Source organism: Esox lucius, chromosome 24, assembly GCF_011004845.1.
Source record: "Esox lucius isolate fEsoLuc1 chromosome 24, fEsoLuc1.pri, whole genome shotgun sequence".
Classification (NCBI taxonomy): domain Eukaryota; kingdom Metazoa; phylum Chordata; class Actinopteri; order Esociformes; family Esocidae; genus Esox; species Esox lucius.
The window spans coordinates 24,877,964-24,901,757 of NC_047592.1; the positions used below are offsets into that span (position 1 = coordinate 24,877,964).

Here is a 23,794-nt window from a genome sequence, read left to right on the forward strand (position 1 = left end):
GGTCTGAAATACGAAATTACGCTGTAGTGGGGCTACCGACTGCGAGCCCCACTTGGCATCAAATTTGTTTGATCTACATTGTTCACACTAACATTCTGAGCATGCGTATTAATATTTTCACACGTACAATGTACATTGCATTGTGAGAGAGAGGCTAGCCCCACATTCATGCTTAGCCTATGGCTTACTACTGAGAACTTGAATCGGCAGAACGCAGTCTGAAGCAGCAAGGCAGGGACCAATGAACATGAAATAAAATCCTAACATAAATGATATGCAATTTAGGAAGATTCATATATAATAAATTATAGGAAGAAATCTTTTTTTTTTTTTGCAGTTCTTTCTGTTGACAACAGGTGGGGCTGTGCATGTAGTACATGTAGATCGATGCAAATAGTATTGGGGTGTGATTAGTTTGAGTATTCACATTCAGGTAATTGGCTACGGACACATGGGTACAAATTGTCCTGGGTGTAAATAGATATATGGGCTATTTCCACCCCGGGTGCAAATAGCATAATTCACTACGGACACCTGGGTGCAAATAGCATTGTTGGCTACGGACACCTGGGTGCAAATAGTATCTGTCATAATTGAACGCAATTGATCAACTGAGGCAAAAGAAAAATGCACGTAAAACAATAATAATAAAAAATAATGAAGAAAAAGTGTTTTGAAACCCCGGATTGCACTGGTACTGTCTTTGATGGATAGGTGTTGGTGCCTCCAAGAAGAAAGCTGAAATATTCAGCTCTGAATGATTGTATTCCCTTACGTTCCATTTTTATTTCAAACAATTACAATGGATTTTCTCCACTGATTTAAATTCCCAGTTAATCAATCATGTGTTGATTGCTATGACTTAAGTAACATATTCTATATAGCTACTGACAATTTGATAATTGGAGGAACTGATAATTGGATGCCACGTGATTGATCTCCAGAGATATGGTTTTGATCGACTGAAGTCCACCCCATTGGTTGAATACAACAGTTTCATCCATCCAACTTTTCATTACTTCTTCGAGTTAAGCATTTTCCTATTGATGCCTAAATAGTAGAATATATTGCCAGTGATATTATATGTTTCTGATAAGTAATAAAGCTATATCAAAATGCAATGAATAGGCTATTATTCAAAAGGTATGCATGGCTATGTCCATTCCAAACCACAAATATGGCCTAATTCCATTCCAAATGGCCGCAAAGTGGCACTTATAGTGCACTTTATAAAGAGCAACGTACGTGGTCCATCGTAACAAAGTCCATCTCAAGGCTATGTGCATCGTTAAACCGTCGTAAGTGCCATGTTATCGGGAAACTTTTGTGTTGTATGTTTTGGCCCTAGTTGTAGTACAGCATGCCCTTTTCACCTCATCCCACTTCCTGAGTAAGCGAAACTCAGATGGAAAGCAAGAGTTCAGGACCACCAGGGTGTTATAGTACTGCTCCATGAAAAAACGATGCTACCAGTCCCGAAGAAAATGGGATAAAGCTAGAGGTAGAAGGAGAATAAATGGAGTCTATGCATCGCTCTTGAAAGATGGAGGAATACAGGGACGGATTCAGACTTGAAAAGTGACGCTGAGTCTGCCATGTTTCTCCATGACAGGTAAGAACGGTACTAAGGACTGTAGCCAGCTAACAGTTATAATAGCTAGTAGTCAGTAAAAAAACGCTAACAGCACTAAAGTTAGCTTTAAATGCTAATGACATTAGCTGTGGCCACTGGCCAGCTGTTCGAATCCTGGACTCAGGACACAAACAATGCTCGGGGCTCTGGCATTGGTGCGACGCAATTTGGCTCAGAATTGCCCGGGGTACTTGTAAGAACAGGCACCTGCAATCTCTATCAAAGCAGTAAACCAGGAGAATGTGTAACCCTCAAGTTGACGTGTACCAGCTGAACACTTCTGCGTTGACCTAGCACTGTGATGCCATGACAGGAAATTGGATATAACCAAAATTGGGATAGGTGCTTCTTAACTAGAAATCCCCAATCATGCTTGAACACAATGTCATGGCCACACTAGCTAACAGAAATGTTGTGCAGAAACGCGTAATCGGTTGTGACACACCAAACTGCACATACTGAATGTCAAATAAAAGACACTTCCAAATAAAGTTGTTTTTGAGTGGAATAAATGTAAATGTTTTCACTCTAAGGATGGATAACATCACCCATTACCACTTTCATATGACAATATACTGACAAAACCTTACCTTATATACACTCACCTAAAGGATTATTACACCTGTTCAATTTCTCATTAATGTAATCATCTAATCAACCCATTACATGGCAGTTGCTTCAATGCATTTAGGGGTGTGGTCCTGGTCAAGACAATCTCCTGAACTCCAAACTGAATGTCAGAATGGGAAAGAAAGGTGATTTAAGCAATTTTGAGCGTGGCATGGTTGTTGGTGCCAGACGGGCCGGTCTGAGTATTTCACAATCTGCTCAGTTACTGGAATTTTCACGCACAACCATTTCTAGGGTTTACAAAGAATGGTGTGAAAAGGGAAAAACATCCAGTATGCGGCAGTCCTGTGGGCCAAAATGCCTTGTTGATGCTAGAGGTCAGAGGAGAATGGGCCGACTGATTCAAGCTGATAGAAGAGCAACTTTGACTGAAATAACCACTCGTTACAACCGAGGTATGCAGTAAAGCATTTGTGAAGCCACAACACGCACAACCTTGAGGCGGATGGGCTACAACAGCAGAAGACCCCACCGGGTACCACTCATCTCCACTACAAATAGGAAAAAGAGGCTACAATTTGCACAAGCTCACCAAAATTGGACAATTGAAGACTGGAAGAATGTTGCCTGGTCTGATGAGTCTCGATTTCTGTTGAGACATTCAGATGGTAGAGTCAGAATTTGGCGTAAACAGAATGAGAACATGGATCCATCATGCCTTGTTACCACTGTGCAGGCTGGTGGTGGTGGTGTAATGGTGTGGGGGATGTTTTCTTGGCACACTTTAGGCCCCTTAGTGCCAATTGGGCATCGTTTAAATGCCACGACCTACCTGAGCATTGTTTCTGACCATGTCCATCCCTTTATGACCACCATGTACCCATCCTCTGATGGCTACTTCCAGCATGATAATGCACCATGTCACAAAGCTTGAATCATTTCAAATTGGTTTCTTGAACATGACAATGAGTTCACTGTACTGAAATGGCCCCCACAGTCACCAGATCTCAACCCAATAGAGCATCTTTGGGATGTGGTGGAACGGGAGCTTCGTGCCCTGGATGTGCATCCCACAAATCTCCATCAACTGCAAGATGCTATCCTATCAATATGGGCCAACATTTCAAAAGAATGCTTTCAGCACCTTGTTGAATCAATGCCACATAGATTTAAGGCAGTTCTGAAGGCGAAAGGGGGTCAAACACAGTATTAGTATGGTGTTCCTAATAATCCTTTAGGTGAGTGCATATATATACATATATTACAGCTCTGGAAAAAATTAAGAGACAACTCCAAATTTTTCTTAAATCAGCATCTCTATATGCAGAATTTCACAGTGTCTGTGAAATTCCAGGCACCTCATTTTATTTAATGCGGTACTGATTAGGTGATAACCTGAACCAAATCTAATTTAACAAAGAAGTATAAAATCATCACTATCCTCTTGCAATAGAATCAGCTGGATGGCAAAAACAGTGCAAGTCAAATCAATCAAATGTATTTATAAAGCCCTTTTTACAACAGCAGTTGTCACAAAGTGCTTTACAGAGACACCCGGCCTTAAACCCCAAGGAGCAAACAACAGTAGTGTTGGATTTCAGTGGCTAGGAAATCTCCCTAAGAAGGCCGAATTTTAGGAAGAAACCTAGAGAGGACACAGGCTCAGAGGGGTGACCAGTCATCTTCTGGCTGTGCCGGGTGAGATATTAAAAGTCCAATTGGAATAATTTATACATTTGTCTGGGCTAAATCCAGAGTCTATTTGATTTTAGACTAGGTCAAAAGTATGACCAAGTAGTTCCTCAAAGGTAATTTGAATAAAAAAATTACTATTCAGCATGACAAAAGAGTTGAAAATAAATGCTTTGAGTGAGGAAAAGAAGGGTTCAATTCTGGCTTTACTGGCAGAGGGATACAGTGAGCGTCAGGTTGCTTCCATCCTGAAAATTTCAAAGACAGCGGTTCATAAGAACAAAGTCAAGCAACAGACATTGGGGACAACAAAGCTACAGACTGGCAGAGGGCGAAAATGACTATCCACTGACCGAGATGACAGTCAACTCATTCAAATGTCACTCAACAATTGAAGGATGACATCGAGTGACCTACAAAAAGAATGGCAAACAGCAGCAGGTGTGAAGTGCATGGCAAGGACAGTTCGAAACAGGCTCCTAGGGGCAGGGCTGAAGTCGTGCAAAGCTAGAAAAAAGCCCTTCATTAATGAGAAGCAAAAAGCCAGGCTGAAGTTTGCAAAAGATCATAAGGATTGGACCGTAGAGGAATGGAGTAAAGTAATCTTCTCTGACAAGTCAGATTTTCAGCTTTGCCCAACACCTGGTCATCTAATGGTTAGACGGTGATCTGGAGAGGCCTACAAGCCACAGTGTATCGCACCCACTGTGAAATTTGGTGCAGAATCGGTGATGATCAGCAAGGCTGGAATCGGGCAGATTTGTCTTTGTGAAGGACGCATGAATCAAGCCAAGTACCAGGTTATCCTGGAAGAACACCTGCTTCCTTCTGCTCTGAGATTTGGTTTTTCCAGCAGGACAATGCTCCATGCCACACAGCCAGGTCAATCAAGGTGCGGATGGAGGACCACCAGATCAAGAGGAGGACCACCGGTCATGGCCAGCCCAATCTCCAGACCTGAACCCGATTGAAAGCCTCTGGAATTTGATCAGAGGAAGATGGATGGTCACAAACCATCAAACATGCCGAGCTGTTAGTGCCAGGAGTGGCATAAAGTCACCCAACAGCAATGTGGCAGACTGGTGGAGAGCATGCCAAGGTGCATGAAAGCTGTGATTAAAAATCAGATTAATTCCAACAAATACTTTCTGATGTTGAAAAATTAATATTAATTTGTTTTCTGTGCATTATTTGAGGTCTGAAACAATGCATAATTTTTGGTCATTTTGACCAGTTGTTATTTTCTACAAATAAATACTCTAAATGACAATATCTTTATTTGGAATTTGGGAGTAATGTTGTCAGTAGTTTATAGAATAAAACAAAACTGTTCATTTTACTCAAACACATACTTATGAATAGTAAAACCAGAGAAACTGATAATTTTGCAGTGGTCTCTTAATTTTTTCCATAACTGTATATATACACATAAAATACAAATTTTCTGAAGGAAAACTACCATTGCGTGGGAGTCGGGAAAAGTGCCAAAGGAGTGGCGGACTGGGGTGGTTGTTCCAAAAATGGGGAACAGAGGGTGTTTGCCAATTACAGGGGTATCACACTTCTCAGCCTCCCTGGGAAAGTCTACTCAAAGGTACTGGAAAGGGGGGTTCGGCAGATAATCGAACCTCAGATTGAAGAGGAACAATGCAGATTCCGTCCTGGTCGCGGAACAAAAAAAAACGAAAACAGAGCTGAGCCAGAAGGCAAAGCTCTCGATATACCGGTCAATTTTCGTTCCTACCCTCACCTATGGTCATGAAGGCTGGGTCATGACCGAAAGAACTAGATCGCGAGTACAAGAGGCTGAAATGGGTTTTCTCAGAAGGGTGGCTGGCTTCTCCCTTAGGGATAGGGTGAGAAGCTCAGCCATCCGTGAGGAACTCGGAGTAGAGTAGAGTAGAGGTGGTTCGGGCATCTGGTAAGGATGCCCCCAGGACGTCTCCCTAGGGAGGGGTTCCAAGCACGTCCAGCTAGGAGGAGACCTCAGGGTAGGCCCAGGACTAGGTGGAGAGATTATATTTAACACTGGCCTGGGAATGCTTCGGGATCCCCCATTCAGAGCTGGCAAATGTGGCTCGGGAAAGGGAAGTTTGGGGTCCCCAAAAAAAGCAATGACAGCTGGAGCTGCTGGAGCTGCTGGAGCTGCTGGAGCTGCTGTCCCTGCTGTCCCCGCGACCCAATACCGGATAAGCGGATGAAGATGAGTTGAGATGAAACCTACCAGTTCAAACACATCACTTGTTTTTGGGTTGATGCTCCGGAATGTCCCATGAGGAAGTCTCTTTAACCAAGCCCAGTCTCCCTAGAGAAATTACACATTAAGAATAGGTCAATTCATTCAATGATATGGAATATTTAAATATTCAGCCCATAAAGTATGAGTCAGTTGTGGGTGGCTTCATTTCATACTGAAACAATATACTGGGCTTTACTACGTTCCACCTCAGATGCTGAGTTGATGTGTTTAATGAATGCAGTTCATGAAACACATCCATGATTCGATCAATCAATCAACCACTTAGTTCTCTCTCACCTCTAAAAGGACTACGTTGGAGTTCTCGTAAGTAGCAGGTGACTGATCCGAGAATGGGGACAAGACACTATTCATTGACTGGCTCCTTAGATCGATTCCGCTGGTCTTCCCTTTGCTGTCTATACTCAGTTTCTGTAGAGAAAAGGCAGCCATCTTAACTTGGTCACAACTTTCAAGGAGCCACTCAGGTTACAGTCAATCCCTACATTTCATATACTCAGCTATTGAAACACAACAGAGAGCAGGTGTTGAGTGGGACTCGTTTTCAGCCCGGGAGTTACAGTGGATATAAAAAGTCTACATACCCCTTTTAAAATGCTAGGTTTTTGTGATGTAAAAGAATGAGACAAAGATAAATCATGTCAGAACTTTTTCCAGTTTTAATGTGCCCTATAATGTGAACAATTCAATTGAAAAACAAACTGAAATCTTCGAGGGGGAAAAATGAAAAATAAAAACCTTAAAATAACCTGGTTGCATAAGTGTGCACACCCTCTTATAACTGGGGATATGGCTGTGTTCAGAATTAACCAATCACATTCAAACTCACATTCAAAAATAGAAGTCATTACACACCTGCCATCATTTAAAGTGACTCTGATTAATCACAAAAAAAGTTCAGCTGTTCTAGTAGGATTTTCCTGACATTTTCTTTGTTGCATCTCAGAGCATAAGCTATGGTCCACAGAGAGTTCCAAAGCATCAGAGGGATCTCATTGTTGAAAGATATCAGTCAGGAGAAGGGTACAAAAGAATTTCCAAAGCATTAGATATACCATGGAACACAGTGAAGACAGTCATCATCAAGTGGAGAAAATGGGTTACAACAGAGACTTTACCAAGAACTAGACGGTGGTGGTGGCAGCATCATGCTTTGGGGCTGTTTTTCTTCAGCTGGAACCAGGGCCTTAGCCAGGGTGGAGGGAATTATGAAAAGCTCCAAATAACAGGCAATTTTGGCAGAAAACCTTCAGGAATCCGTTAGAAAGCTGAAGTTCACCTTTCAGCATGACAACAACCCAAAGCACACATCCAAATCCACTAAAGCATGGCTTTATCAGAAGAAGATTAACATTTTGGAATGGCCCAGCCAGAGCCCAGACCTGAATCCAATTGAACATATGTGGGGTGATCTGAAGAGGGCTGTGCACAGGAGATATCCTCGCAATCTGACATATTTGGAGCGCTTTTGCAAAGAAGAGTGGGCAAATATTGCCATCTCAAGATGTTCCATGCTAATAGACTCCTACCCAAAAAGACTGAGTGCTGTAATAAAATCAAAAGGTGCTTCAACAAAGTATTAGTTTAAGGGGTGTGCACACTTATGCAACCAGGTTGTGGTTCACGTTATAGGTCACATTGAAGGTGGAAAAAGTTCTGAAATGATTTATCTTAGTCTCATTCTTTTACATCACAAGAACCTTTTCAACAGGGGTGTGTAGACTTCATATCCACTGTACATGGTGCACAAGCCAATTTTTTCTATGTAAATAGAGATAATACAAAAACACTGTTGAATAAAATCTCAAATAACTAGAACGCAAAAATATATAAAAAGTAGTGCCGTCAAACGATGAAAATAATTAATCCCGATTAATTGCATTATATTCCGATTAATCGCAATTTTAGAATGTGTTTTGCCCTTAACACACGCTTTTTCAACCAATCACATTAAGAGTCTGAATCTAATTTCTGGGCCAAACACAGCTGACCTTGCTAAGTGACGGGTTGATAAAGGTGACATCTTCGAGGGTGAGCAGGATCTTGTTTGGACCCCGGAACAAGCGGATGTGATTGATGCGTCGTCTAGGAAAGACAGAGACATAAACAAATGATGATGGTTGACATCATAAGACCATAACAAATTCAGAGTCCATTAGACATTCACTCTAGGTTTTGTCCTTAAAAGGGCCATAACAAACAGTTCAGACACAGTCCATCTTATTTCAAGTTGTCATGCACTTATGATGTTGAGTTAGATGCATAACTGTCCCCTTTGTTTGGGATTGTATGTGATGTTAATGTAAGTTCATGAATGGAGTGTTTGTACAGTTTAAGCCGGATAAAATCTGGGTAGTCAACCCTGGGACCTGAGTGCAGTAGGTACTTTGTGTTTTGGATCTGACTGACCGGGATGACCAGGGGTGTTGAATTTAGGTGATCAATTAGCTCAGTTGGTCACAAGTGTTGCTTGGTTGGGCCAAAGTCCTGTTGTACCTGGGGTACCTTTGGAACAAGTTTGTCTTACCCTTTACCTGATACGGTAGCTTAGAGTATATCTTCTATAGCAAGGCTATCCAAACCTGTTCCTGGATTCACCTTACTAAACCAATACTCTCCAGGTACAGGGTTGGAGACACCAGTTGTTAGGGAGCAGGACTGTGAATAGTAATCTATTACTTATTACAGTAACATCAAAATAAAGTAATTAGTTATATAATATTTGTAACCACTAAAATGTATGCAATGACATAATAAACATAATTGGATTACCTTTAGATATACTTCTAACACACAAATGTAGTTCTTGTTTTTTATTTTAAATGGGCTAACATTATTGTTTATACATCAACCGTTACATTTAAATTTAAATGTTCAGAGTCTCTTAGAGTAGTGTGCGTGTATATCCCTCTGGACCTTGAGGCAAGATCCAATCAGTCTTTAATTACAGTGTACCTTAAAGTGTAGAGTACATGCAAAATTACTTCCTGTCTCCCCTTGGGAATCCAACCATCAAACCTGGAATTGCAATTACCATGATCTATCAACCGAGCTATGCAGGACACCCATAACAAAAATCTTCCCCCAGAGATGAGAGGTGGAGGCTTTAAAGACAATGTTAATCCTGTGAATGCATTCTGGCTTGTTGCACAATCATAATACCTTTTTTGCTTTTCTGCTATGAGAGTTAAAGATAGATTAATTAAAGCAGCAGGCAGGAGTCTCAGATGACTGTTTGATTGACAGGTGGGCCAGGTGTAAACATGTTGAAAAATCTTACTTAACCCTAACCTTTAACCAGTTTGAATAAAAGAAGCTGCAATGAACGGTCATAAAATACTTCAGCGCTGACTTTTTATCTTAATGACTTTTCCTCTTCAGAGTGATTGTGTTCTCCTGTAGCTCATGTTATGAAACATGGTCCTTTAAATGCTGAGGTTGTGGATTTTTATTCCCACAGTGGACAAGCAGGAAAATGATTATACTTGACCAGTATAAGGGTGTTAGCCAAAGTACTTAAAGTGAAAGTAATGCTGAATGTTATCAGCTATTTTAAGAATGTAATACCAATTACTCTAATTTGGTGAGAAATCTCGTCCGTTTTACAGCTACTTTGTTTTTTGGAGTAGAATTATATAGCTCAGTAAAATGTAACCTGTTACTATCCAACCCTAACTGGGAGTCTTTAGAATAGGTTGATTGTATTGGAGTGCTTTACTTGATGCAGTAGGTCAAAATGAACAAGATGAGAACCATCTGGATGAATCCCATGAAGATCCCAACTGCAGAGAACGGATCAACACCTGGAGGAGATATTTCATCTTTTAACATTGTGTTACTCAAAACATGCTTTATCTAAACTATACATAAATTGACAAACATTTGAATGTATGTGCGTGATTTCATGTGTCTTCTACCTCTGTGTGCGCTCCTATTTCCTGTGTGTGTGTTTTTGTATGTCCCCTGCATTTCTGTGTGAATGTGTACCTCCAGTGCAAATGATGCCGTTGATGAACCAGCAGTCTGAGTCAATCTTGGGGAAGATGCCTTGAGGGAAGTGGATTTTTCGACCCAGGAACCTTACCATGTCAGCTTCCATATCTATCCTAGATGGGAGAGGTTAAAGTTCAACATTAATTGCAGTATACCCTTAACCCACGTTCCAAAATCTTGTTCCTGCAGAGCAACTGTACTTTAGGTTTTAGCTCCAACCATAGTTGTGGCTAACCTGAGTTTGCTTTTCAAACAGGACATTTTTAGAATCAGTTCTGCTGGCCCTTAATGGCACAGCGATAAATTAAATTTCCTTGTATGACTTGTTAGGTGTGGCAACTAATTAACTACGTCAATGAAACCACATTTCAAATCTTGCTCATGGAGGTCAGCGCCATCTGTATTCGGTGGGTTCAAATATGTTTGCCTTGTTGACTTGCCCACTCCTGGGCACCTGTGAACTCAAAAGGCTAAAGAGTGCATTCTTTCCGGAGTGTAAGGATTCTGGTAGAGACCTCATGGTTGAGCCAGCAGTGTAATAAGAACCTGGACAACATTGGATACGCTCTGAATGACACTTATCTCAGCATTAACTGTCCTTAGTCCGCTGGGAGTTGTTGCAATGAAACAGGGCATTTATCATGAACTGGATATCATGTAATTTAGGGGGAACAAGTGGTAAAACTATATGATTATTATTTGTAATCAGTTCTGCTGGCATAAGAGGGATAGGTCTCCAGGAGCAGGGTTGGGTAGCCCTGACTTAACCATTAACCTCACTACATAGTACCTTCCTTAGCAGGGTTGGGTAGCCCTGACTTAACCATTAACCTCACAACGTAGTACCTTCCTTAGCAGGGTTGGGTAGCCCTGACTTAACCATTAACCAGACTACATAGTACCTTCCTTAGCAGGGTTGGGTAGCCCTGACCTAACCATTAACCAGACTACGTAGTACCTTCCTTAGCAGGGTTGGGTAGCCCTGACTTAACCATTAACCAGACTACGTAGTACCTTCCTTAGCAGGGTTGGGTAGCCCTGACTTAACCATTAACCAGACTACGTAGTACCGCATTACAGCAGGAAGACTAGGCAAAGAGCTTATGGACAATAAGTGTCAGGGGCAGAACTTAGCTTTCCCTCCCAAAGGGTCAAAGGCTTGGTGACACTCCCCTCCCTCTATATTACTACCTGACTTCCCACAGCAGGTAACATGAATTCTCCTAAAATTTGAGGAAGTTTTATCTACCATGATGAACATATGTGCCTTACTTTAGCTTGTGCTTAAGCTGAAACTATATTGCAAGCAGTGGAAAAGAACAGACAGGCTGTGGTTACGCTTGGGCGCAGATGGTATTGGACTGTCTAGTATATATTAAGAGTGTTATGTTCTTTCAATTTATGAGGAACTGATCGGGCCTGAATTAGGAAAACAGGAACAGAAACTTCAGTTTCAGCATAAGGGTGTAAGAATAGATAATCTTCAAGAAAACAGACTTGTCGGACATGCCGGACAGATGGAACACGCCTAGAGGCTGGGACCAGCCTGTGTGCCAGCGATAGGCTGAACAAGTCTAAATCGCGTTCAGCCCCATTCTGATAGGCCTGCTGTGAGCAGGAACTACCACTGTCAGAATGTATATAAGAAGATCTTTGTCAACAAATAGTCAGTTCTCTGCTGACCCTGTGTGGTGTTGCATGTACATGAAGATTGCATTTGTCACATATGTCTTATAAAATCTTATAACGAAAAGAGTGTCCGCTAGTGATATTAAGATTTGTCCTCAACACCAGATTTGAATCACGCCCTAACACCTTTCTCTATTGACAATATTATGCTGCTGCTGTCATTGTAACATTAGGTCTATCTCATGCTTGCTGCTGTTCAACAACTTTACTAAAGACGCTTGTCAAGGGCACATATTACATTAACATACATTAAAGTATCGTGTTTCTTTCCTCTTTTGACTGGAAGACATATCAACATTCCATTTTTACTTTTTGTTATTTTAGCTAGCAATCTTCCACAGCTCAGATCTTTAGCTAAAGAACCGGCAAGATCTGACATGAAGCCCACATGGTCACAGATTGGTCCATCCTAAGAATCCTTCATGGATTTATAAAACATTTGCATAAGGCATTCACACCAATGTCAAAATATGTATATGTATTTGGTCTCTCAAAATAAATTGTAACCCAAAATGTTGAGACAAATGTTCTTCTGGTCCCCTTTGATTGGCTCCCATCACCCATCGCACCCATTACAGCTCAGCCTCTGAAGCCAGAGCCATTTCATGTTTTTATCCATTTCTGATCTATCTCAGATTCACCAATAAACAAACCATCAATTCATTGATTAGGTGAATCAGGTGAGGTAGTTCAAAGGAAAAACAACAGTGATTCTATCCAGTAATGCATGTTTCAGTAATGAATTAATTTAGTTGAATCTATTTATTCCACCTCATACACATCTCACGCACACACCCGACCCACGCCCTTGTACCTGTGTGTGGGTCTAAGATCCCAGGTCTTCCCGTCTGTGTCCAGGATCAAATAATCAGCCAGGTTAGCACCGGACCTGTTGGTCTTAATTGGGTGGCTGAAACCCTGGAAAAGAGTGTGTGTGTCAGTACCTTCAGTTTATTTGTATTTTGTACATTACATTTCTTCATGAACAGATAGCTTAGATCTAGATCTATTTTGCGGTTCAACGTGTATTACAGCAACAATAATGATAAAAAGATCAGCCTACCAGCAGGGCCCGTTTTAGACATGAATGACAAAGATGACAAAGATGCGACTGAAGTATATAAAAGACAACGATGTGTGCCAATGTTTGGACCAGTAATAGAACATAATGCAAAACTGTATCCAACACTTATGAATGCACGTTACCATAATCAAGCACTGACATAACTGGCCTGTACACGTTTGGTTTGGTGCTAAGACATACGTCATTCTTTCTAAATTAATGTTTTTTTATCTTCAGCTTTTTCACCAACTCTGCAATGCGTAAGAGATGATCATCTAACTCAGTGTTTCTCAACCCTGCTCCAGGGCGCCCCCCTGCCCTGCATGTTTTCGAGCTCTCCCTGCTGTGTCACACCTGACTCAAATGATCAGCTCATTATAAAGTCCTTCATGAGCTACCTCAGGTACGTGAGGACAGGGAGAGATCTAAAACATACAGGGAAGGGGGCCGTCCAGGAGCAGGGTTGAGACAAACTGATCTAACCAATCCCAAAGTCTGCAGGTAGGAGCATATTCTATAACAGAACCATCAAGGGTAGTCATGTTTATATTTTCCAGTTGTAGATTTTGGGACCACGGGTATATACTTAGTTTTACTAACACCAAACCTAAGGTCTATAAGCAAGGGCGTATGTTTGTATTGTATATTGAGAGGGTCAGGGTCAATCTATGGTCCCCACGTCCCCCCCTAATTCTCTACCCCTGTCTATGAGTGAGTCTTGCAGTAGTTGAAAATCAGACTGCAGGAGTACAAATGCTTATGCAGAAGATGGAGCTAGAGCATACAGTACAGTGTCATCAGCATATATAGGGAAATTACAGTGAACAGTAGAGCACCCAAAATCAAACCTTATGGAACTCCGTTCTGAACCTTAACAAATATCATTTGTTAAGTTTGAATTCAAACTATTTTTGGGTTTTGGTGCCATGGTCATGTGATTCATTTGGACAGCCCCACTTCTTTCAGCCAGGTACAAACAAAAAACTAAAATGTTTTGGTCCACGAGGAACCCTGAGTTAAATAAACAGTATCCATGTACCTGGAAGTCCAGGTTTCGGGTGCTCTGGGCCAGGTTCGGCCCAGACAGCCAGTCCCCTGATACTCTGACCCGGTGGACAGCATGGGCCATGAACAGGACCGAGCTGTATATGGTTCCAAACAATGGGGACACCTGGAGGGTAGGGAGACATGGAAGTTGAAGTAATGTAGAATCCAGTACATTTAGCATAAACACACCAACACATGGGCTTAGATAATACTCAGCGCTTCATTCAGTCGCACACACAAACCTATGTGATGTGTTTACCTATTGTGGCTTAGTAACTGAGTTTGCACATAGCGTTTCGATTGTATTTATGTTACAGTAAGGGTTGTCTTGCAATCCATATCCCTCTGGCCAGCTCCTTATTGTAAATAAGAATAGTTTCTCAGTAATTTGTCATGAACTCAAACTGATTTAACAAACATCCTGATTTAAGTAAGCAACAATTTATTTTGGCTGTACTTGGTGCGGCTTGACATTCCCGGCTATCTCTCCCCTGTCGACAGCCTCCTGGTAGGCCTGGTAGAAAGACATCTTGGGAGAGTCTATGGTGACAGTCAGCACGGCGTCGTAGGCCTTCATCAGCTTGCTGTTATTCCTCAGGGCAGGGTAAGTGACATTGTGGTAGGGCAGGCTGTAGAGGAGGGTGTCGTAGGGTAGGAACACCAGAGACCCCTCAGTCAGCTTCATGTCCAGGGCCATCTCCAGTAGCAGCTTCTGGACTCCCCCTCCGATCAGGGCTGAGTGCATACACATGATGACCACTAAATGGGAGTTATGAGAGAATGAAAATGGAAATTGGGCTGAAAAAGGAGATTTAGCTCATGTTTTCAATTGCACGCAACAGCGATGAACATGAGCTCCCACAATATTCCGACAACATCCATTGAGAAGCTTTTCAAACTGATTGTGTCTATTTCAGTAATGTTTATCTTGCCTCATAAGGTGAACAGTAAAAGTAGTATTCCAACACGTTTAATTTCACTTACATCGTAGATTTCTGGATTTTTTTAGCTTGGCCAGTGCGTTCCGGACGCTAGCGGCGTCGTTTCCGATAGTAACCACCAGACTCACTGGCATTCCATGACTTCTCAGAGAGTTGGTCACCTGCAAGAGAGGTCAAAGTAAGTAAAAAATAAATGTGTGTGACAGAACATCATTGGGGACCACTCCAATAAGCTAGGTGAATCAAAACAGTGCCCAAATAATATAATTCACCTTCTATAAATGAAATAATAATGAAAATAACAGACACAGTAGCAAGCACAATTTGTCCACAAAGGATCATTCACGTCTTAAGAGAATCCATTTACTTCTTCATATAAAAAATGAAGTGAATTGTTTTAAATCACAGGTGCCTAGCCTATAGTCAAAAAGATTGCAGTTTATGCAGGAAGCCTGGCAAATTACCAGAAAGCCATTGTTGAGAGTGAAAATCTCCTTCAAAAGGACCAAATCATAGGTAATATTAAAAACTGTTTGGAAAGGAAATGGCTGTTGCTTTTAAATAAATTCTCAAATCGTCTGATCAGTAGTCTATCTTGGCACCAGCATAACGCATTGTCCATACTCTTCGTCTATCTTCAATAAACAATCTATATTTGATCAATTTGACATCAATTAAAGGACAGATTCCTCTCAAATGTTGTGTATTGTCAAGATGATAAAGAACAAAAAAAATCTGTTCATTTTAACCAATGGGAACAATAGTTTTGGAGCGCATTGTATATAAATGTGTGAGTGTATATATTATACCATGTACACACACACACACATCTACCAAGCTCCTCCCTCTGCCACTTACAACACTTTCATATTTGGCTAACAGGATATTATTCCCTGTTTACCTTGCTGGCAGTCTCCACCCAGCTTTCCTCCGCGGAGGCGATGACGCCAGCGTGTGCCCAGTGGAAGTGCTGCATGAGGCTGAGGAGAACCCAGGTGGGACGGGGCATGGAGCGGGCAAAGGTAGGATGGCTTCTAGCATCATCTAGCTCATAACCAACACACCCCCACGAGAACACTGCCTGGGGAAAGGAACATTAGATTGAATATAAGATTGTTTTCATTTGATTTTAAATCTCCTTTTTTTTTTGTCTGTTTTTGAGTCATTTGTTTCCAGAGTAACCTATTGATTGCATACCTTTTGTACCTTTAGTAAGATAAAGATACAAAAGATAAATGAGGCAATCAGAATTTCTGGATGATTAGGAGGCCATGATGGTATGAAAGCTAGAATACCACTGAATAACAAGAAACTCACCACATGAAAACAACCCATCCATTACACACGGACCCACCTTGTTCCAGCTCCTGGCCAGTAGCGATGCAGAATCACAGTACCCAGGATTGGCAGGTCCTATGAAGCCTGTAGCCCGTGTATAGAAGCCCATGAAGCCATCCAGAGCCCTGGATGTCTCGCACTTCTCCTCCAGGATCACGTAATCAAATGTGGCCGCCAATGAGAGGTCGGGGTCTCGGTTGACACGTCCAACCGCCAGCCGGGCCGCCACACTCGGTAGCGCCTTGGCGAAGAGAGGGTCACATGACCATGGCCCCAAAACCCCGACACGGAAGCGTGTGGCATGAGCAGCAGAGGGGCCAAGGTGTCCAAGGGGAGTAAGGCACAGGAAGGCTAGGAGGAAGAGCCAGAGCAATCCATGCAGTCGGAGACGTTGAGGGAAATGGCAAAAAGGAGAGAGAGGAGGAGAGAGAGGAGGAAAGAGACAGAGAGGGAAGGGGTGCGACTTGCGGGAGTCAGGAGATATGTGTCCTTGCAGGGCCCATTTCCGAGGTATGTTGTGGAAGGCACAGGGAGTTGGTCGCATCTCAAAGAGGCCAACCTCAGCGATGCTGGCAGACACCGGATGTTTCCGGTTTTCAAAGGATACAGGATCTTCCACCAAGTGTTCGTTTCCTCTGAAAACAGTATTTGGAAACTCCCCTTACACGTTTCTTCAATGACCGCTATGTTGGGTTGCAAGAAAGCTAACACCTGCTATAAGGACGTATAAGCAGAAAATCCCAGGAAGGCCAAAGCCAATGTTCTTAACAAGCAGAACCCAACTCCCTGTCCATACAGAAACAGAAAAACATGGAGAATCACCATATGTGCCTTATGAATTAGCCAACCAATCCATTAATCAATCAATATTTGTTTAGAAGGGTTTAGAACATAATTATGTATTTGTTGCAAAGTACTATGAAGTCAAAGCTAAACATATTTTTTATGCTATAACTACTCTTTATATGAGATCACAGTCTCGGGATGTGTGCACATTTCCTCTTGGTTATGTGTATGTATATTTGAACAAAACAACAAGCATTATTTCAAACTGAGTTACAGGAATTCTATAGACTTTAAACAGCTCAGTTTAAAGAGGATTATCAGACTAAAGATGACTGTGGACTAGTAATCATAACCTAATCCCTATACAGCATGTACACTGTAGGTATATGACTCTGTCCTACAGTTAAATCATATGAACTCCATGTTGCCTATTTAGACAGTGGCCTATGGTAGTAATCAGTCGTTTGTGAACAAATAGTTCTTTTTGAAGAACATTCGTTTAGCTCCCGGTCATTCGACTGCTGCATTGTGTTTTTGTTTCGTTTTTTAAATACAATTATCTGGAGATCTGTTGCAACATAATTCAGTATATATGGTGTATCCTCACTGCAAGATAGAGAAGGACATTTAATTGCTTCAACAGCTAATGTGGCAAAATAATTAGCCCAAGTACATGTAGACTATTTGAAGGTGCATGTAATCTGACGTAATAGTAGTCTATAATTGGGACCTATGGGACATAAAAGACCTGGAATTTATTTATGGTTCCAGGTTGATTTTTAAGCATTTTGGACAGTTGTTTGGGAACCAAATAGAACCGACTCATTTAGATCTTCAGGGCCACTGCAGCCGGCTCACCCAAAAAGAGTCGGAATGCCCATCATAATCAACATCTTTAGATAATCAACGTCAGTGTTTGTCCACCAGTCGGTATTTATCTTTTTTGGCTGTTTTATGAATGCATTTATGATACAAACGTAATACCCTTCTTACTAAGTAAAGACATTAAACCATTTTATTTAGAGGGGAAATTAAGAGATATCACTTACCATTTCATTAGGAGGGCGACTTTTGATCCAACACAAAAATGCACAAAATGAAAGTTTTACCACCGTCATCTCATTTCCATATTACATGATTTAAAAATACAAAAACAATAGAAATATTTTCACATTACTAGGTGCTCCTAGCTGACAGACCTAATGTGACTTCAGAAATGCAAAGTTTTTAAAAAGTCATTATTTAAAGCATTTCCTTTCGCCTATTAAACGCGGAGTTTCCTCCAGGTGACGGGGACGCGCCATACAGAGTTAATAATCCGGTGAAACTGTAGCAGTGGTACCGACCTAGAAGTGACCCTTACGATTATATCAAATCCAATCCTCTGACTGTAGGTATGTAACACCTACTTCGACACCTTGAGAATTCCTAGATGGAAAGCACAAGATATTCGGCCATGACACGCTGGTAGCCCTTCCTATACCTACTTTGATATTACTTCAGTAACTTCCATGGTAATTAGGGCAAGTTTCAGTTTTTTTAACGCCAAACCCCTCCGCTGGTGGCCAATAGTTCACCCCCCCCCCCCCCCCCCCCACACACACACACACACACAAAAAAGCTTGAATCTCTTTATGTTGTCAGTAATCTTAACCTTTCATTCGTTTTAGAATGCGTAATGAGACGCAAAATAATAACGCAACGTTCTAGATTTCAGTCATTTAGCAGACGCTCTTATGCCAGACAGGGCATTCATTTTAAAATAGTTATCTGGGACAACTACAAGCCATTGATAATAAGTACATTTACTCAATGTATTGTCTCATTAAACAAGTCTGGTCTGTTTAGTACTTCTTTCAATACTATTGCCTGAACGCATCAATCGAAGAGGTCTTAAGTATTGAGTCAATGTTTTTACTCTTGGCCTGCCACAACTCTTTTGCAGAAAACAATAATGTCATTTTTTAATTGTATTTTTTACGTGACATTTCTCAAATTTGTCATACACTTCCATATTATTATTATACACTAAAAACTGATTTATGTATTTTTTATGTTTTTTATTCTGTTTTATTCCTCTCATTTAACTATTTATTATCCCCACGTACTCATCAGCTTCAGTAAAACAAAATACATGCTCTTCAATCTGAAATAAACTCTACCTGCCTGCATCGTAAACATTTCTACATTAGATGGATCTGAGTTAGGGTATGTCGATACCTAAATAAGTATCTTGGTATTTGGTTAGACACAGGCACATCTAGTCTGAAATCAACTCCAGAATTGGTTTCCTATTTCCCCAAAAAAGGGTCCTTTCGCCATGCTGCAAGACCATCCTTCCAATTCTGGGCTTCAGTCTTGAAATGTACAAGCTAATGGTTACCCTTAATAAATTAGAGGTAGTTTAACACCATCCACTTTGTCACCAGTGCCTTATAAAACACTCATCATTCTGATCTTAACACTCTCGTAAACAAATCATATGATGCCAGACTCACTGGTGCAAGCTTATCTACATGTCACTCTTGTGCAAATCCCCTCTACCACAGTTCACACCTTCTGCAGCTGTCATTCTTTTCAATTCCCTGCTCCCAATGAGTGGAATAAACTGCAAAATATTCTATAACTTGAAAGCACCCTTTCTTTTTTCAAAGTCAGACTGTCTTAGCAGGAGCTGTGATCAGACTGCTATCTGATCACAGCTCCTGCTAAGCACCTTACCAACCTGTATTTACTGTATGTGACCTCAGTTAAGCAACTTTGCACCTTATTCCAGTTGTATCACCTCATATGGTGATCTGTGCACATTATCCATCTCTAAATACGTACCACCTCTTTCACTGTAACATTGATATATTGCTTACCCTATTGCACATAATATTTCTTTGATTGCTTCTAATGTTTTCATGTGTAACTGAGTATTATGTCTGGCTATTGTTATGCTTTTGGCCTGGTAGTCTTTGTAAACGAGAATTGGTCCTCAGTCCGCTCACCTGGTTAAAAATAACAGTCAAATAATAAATAAATAAAATGGAAATCAGTATTCACATTGTCAGTTCCTGTTTTTAAGGCTAGAGGGCAGTGCAACACCCGTTCATTCTCATCTGGTAACACATCCACGGTGGAGTTTCCAAGTGTAACCCTCTGAGCAGAGAGTTTCATTCTGGACCTCCATAATGGAATAATAGAAAACAGATTCTTATTCCACTGATGATTTTGTCATTCTCCAAGACTTGCACAGTATTTTAACTGTGATAAGCTAGAGTGCACTATTTGGTGTGGGGCACAATCAACAAGATTTACATGAGGATAATTTTTTTTTTGGGGCCTGACAAGCACTGTTTATCTCATCTGTTTCTATATCCCCCCTCCTTCTCTTACTCACCCACTCAATCTTCCGCTCTCTTGCCAGTTCCCTCTAGAAAGAGGGAACCAGAATGACAAAAGGGAGTACGTGTGTGATCGAGGTAGAGAGCAAACAATGTCTGAGAGGTGGTGTCCAAGTCCTTATTAAGCATGATGAAGGTGAGGTTGCTTCTCCCTCTTTCCATTTCTCTCACCCTTATTTTCTCTCTCTTGCTCTCTCTCTCTCTCTCTCTCTCTCTCTTTCCCCTGATAGTATTTGTAACTGCAACAGTCTGCCAAGAGTAACAGCTCCAGATGTTAGAAGAACTGACGGCCAATGTTCTCCATCCTAAATGGCACCCCTTTTCCTATATAGTGGACTACTTTGACCAGGGCCCTTCTGGCCAGTAGTGCATTGTTTAGGAAAAGGGACTCACACTAGGCCACCTCTTTCAAGATTTCTGGTACAGGAAGTGAAATGGACAGTCATTTTTACCACATATTTTTCTGGTTATAGTGCTTTGCAATAACACATCATTGTGGTTATAGTGTTTCCAAACACTGAATAGGTACAAAAATCGCAGTATTGAAACATTCATTCCAATGATAAGCAATCACAAAAAACATGCTGTATGGAGATAATATATACACTCACCGGTCACTACATTAGGTACACCTTTTCAACTGCTCGTTAAAGCAAATATCTAATCAGCCAATCACGTGGCAGCACCTCAATGTATTTAGGTATGTAGACATGATAAAGACGATCTGCTGAAGTTCAGTCCAAGCATCAGAATGGGTAAAGTGATAAGTGAATTTGAATTTGGCATGGTTGTTGGTTCCAGGCAGGCTGATTTTAGTGTTTCCTGCACAACCATCTATAGGATTTTTAGAGAATGGTCTGAAAAAGAGAAAATATCCTTTGAGTGGCATTTCACTCAAAATCCATTGAGTGGCAGGAGAATTGCTAGACTGGTTTGAGCTGATAGAAAAGCAACAGTAGCTCATATTATCAGTCGTTACCACCAAGGAACGCAGAAGAGCATCTCTGAACTCACAACGCGTTGAACCTTGATGCAGATGGGCTACAGAAGCAGAAGACCACACCGGGCGCCACTCTTGTTGCTCACCATGTCCATCCATTTACGACCACAGTGTACCATCTTCTAATGGCTACTTCCTGCCGGATAACGCACCATGTCACAAAGCTCACATCATGTGCTGGAAGCAGCGGCTTAGAACACAAGACCATCATAGGACACAGTAGCACACAGCTTTTAACGATTAAACCTACTGGTTCTTGTCAAAATGGATATCTTTGAAAACAATTCTTCTCTCTTTAAGAAAAGGATATTTGAATATTATTTTGAATTACAGTTTGGACCAAAATGAATGTATATCACTGGGTAACAAGGCAATGCTGGAGATTATTTAATGAGGACTGATGTCAAAGTTGTTTAATTGTTCTGATTGTAATGGTCATTGTATTCAAAACCATATCAGTCATATAAATGAAAACATGCCCTCTAAATGCCACAGGAAACCATAAACTACAATGACACCACTGGATACTCTACTGAACACTATTCATTCATTCATTCATCTTCTTCCGCTTATCCGGGGCCGGGTCGCGGGGGCAGCAGTCTAAGCAGAGATGCCCAGACTTCCCTCTCCCTAGACACTTCCTCTAGCTCTTCCGGGGGGACACCGAGGCGTTCCCAGGCCAGCCGGGAGACATAGTCCCTCCAGCGTGTCCTAGGTCTTCCCCGGGGTCTCCTCCCGGTGGGACGGGCCCGGATCACCTTCCCGGGAAGGCGTTCAGGAGGCATCCTAAACAGATGCCCAAGCCACCTCAGCTGACCCCTCTCGATGTGGAGGAGCAGCTGCTCTACTCTGAGCTCCTCCCGGGTGACCGAGCTTCTCACCCTATCTCTATATTGACCGCATTACTGCAGAAGCTGCACCGATCTGTCTGTCAATCCATCCTTCCCTCACTCGTGAACAAGACCCCTAGATACTTAAACTCCTCCACTTGAGGCAACCTGAAGTGGGCAAGCAACCCTTTTCTGACTGAGGACCATGGCCTCGGATTTGGAGGTACTGATTTTCATCCCAACCACTTCACACTAGGCTGCAAACCGTCCCAGTGCATGCTGAAGGTCCTGGTTTGAAGGGGCCAACACGACAACATCATCCGCAAAGAGCAGAGCTGAAATCGTGTGGTCCCCAAACCTGACACCCTAGAAATTCTGTCCATAAAAATTATGAACAGAACCGGCGACAAAGGGCAGCCCAGCTAGAGTCCAACATGCACCGAGAACAAGTCTGACTTACTGCCGGCAATGCAAACCAAGCTCCTGCTTCGGTCGTACAGGGACCGGACAGCCCTTAGCAAAGGACCCAGGACCCCATACTCCCGAAGCATCCTCCACAGGATGCCGCGAGGGACACAGTCGAATGCCTTCTCCAAATCCACAAAACACATTTGGATTGGTTGGGCAAACTCCCATGAACCCTCCATCACCCTGTAGAGGGTATAGAGCTGGTCCAGTGTTCCACAGCCCGGACGAAAACCACACTGTTCCTCCTGAAACCGAGGTTCTACTATCAGCTGTATTCTCCTCTCCAGTACCCTGGCATAGACTTTACCGGGGAGGCTGAGAAGTGTGATCCCCCTGTAGTTGGAACACACCCTCCGGTCCCCCTTTTTAAAAAGAGGGACCACCACCCCGGTCTGCCATCCCAGAGGCACTGTCCCCGACCGCCACGCGATGCTGCAGAGGCGTGTCAACCAAGACAGCCCCACAACATCCAGAGACTTGAGGTACTCAGGGCGGATCTCATCCACCCCCGGTTTCTTGCCACCGAGGAGTTTCTTGACTACCTCAGTGACTTCAGCCCGGGTGATGGACGAATCCACCTCTGAGCCCTTAGCCTCAATGGAAGACGTGACGGCGGGATTGAGGAGATCCTTGAAGTACTCCTTCCACCGCCCGACGACATCCCCAGTTGAGGTCAACAGCTGCCCACCTCCACTGTAAACAGCGTTGGTAGGGCAACGCCGGACGGTTTGCCAGAATCTCTTCGAAGCCAGCCGATAGTCCTTCTCCATGGCCTCACCGAACTCCTCCCAGGCCCGAATGTTTGCCTCCACAACCACCCGGGCTGCAGTCCGCTTGGCCTGCCGGTACCCGTCAGCTGCTTCAGGAGTCCCACAAGCCAACCAGGCCTGATAGGACTCCTTCTTCAGCTTGACGGCATCCCTTACTTCCGGTGTCCACCACCGGGTTCGGGGATTGCCGCTTCGACAGGCACCGGAGACCTTACGGCCATAGCTCCGAGCGGCCGCTTCGACAATGGAGGTGGAGAACATGGTCCACTCGGACTCAATATCTCCAGCCTCCCTCGGGATCCAGTCGAAGCTCTGCCGGAGGTGGGAG

At 42.4% G+C, this 23,794-nt stretch overlaps 1 protein-coding gene across 9 annotated transcripts in view; it reads right to left on the bottom strand.

Annotated features, from left to right (window-relative positions):
* Window positions 1-18,517, bottom strand: part of gc2 (guanylyl cyclase 2) — a 35,136-nt gene extending 16,619 nt beyond the window's left edge. For 3 of the 9 annotated variants that reach the window (XM_010904972.3, XM_010904970.3, XM_010904974.3), the window contains exons 1-12: window positions 18,059-18,515; window positions 16,240-17,009; window positions 15,787-15,966; window positions 14,929-15,046; window positions 14,402-14,703; window positions 13,937-14,068; window positions 12,649-12,752; window positions 10,140-10,258; window positions 9,871-9,955; window positions 8,144-8,237; window positions 6,432-6,563; window positions 6,120-6,200 (exon numbers count right to left, since the gene is read on the bottom strand). In XM_010904972.3, coding sequence (XP_010903274.1) covers window positions 6,120-6,200; window positions 6,432-6,563; window positions 8,144-8,237; window positions 9,871-9,955; window positions 10,140-10,258; window positions 12,649-12,752; window positions 13,937-14,068; window positions 14,402-14,703; window positions 14,929-15,046; window positions 15,787-15,966; window positions 16,240-16,767 — 1,875 coding nt within the window. In that variant the 5' untranslated portion in view covers window positions 16,768-17,009; window positions 18,059-18,515. Of the gene's footprint in view, window positions 1-6,119; window positions 6,201-6,431; window positions 6,564-8,143; window positions 8,238-9,870; window positions 9,956-10,139; window positions 10,259-12,648; window positions 12,753-13,936; window positions 14,069-14,401; window positions 14,704-14,928; window positions 15,047-15,786; window positions 15,967-16,239; window positions 17,010-18,058 lie in introns of those variants that run through there. The other 6 variants (XM_010904977.5, XM_010904976.5, XM_034290624.1 and 3 more) reach the window with 5 other exon arrangements.
* Between the last annotated feature and the right edge of the window lie 5,277 nt (window positions 18,518-23,794).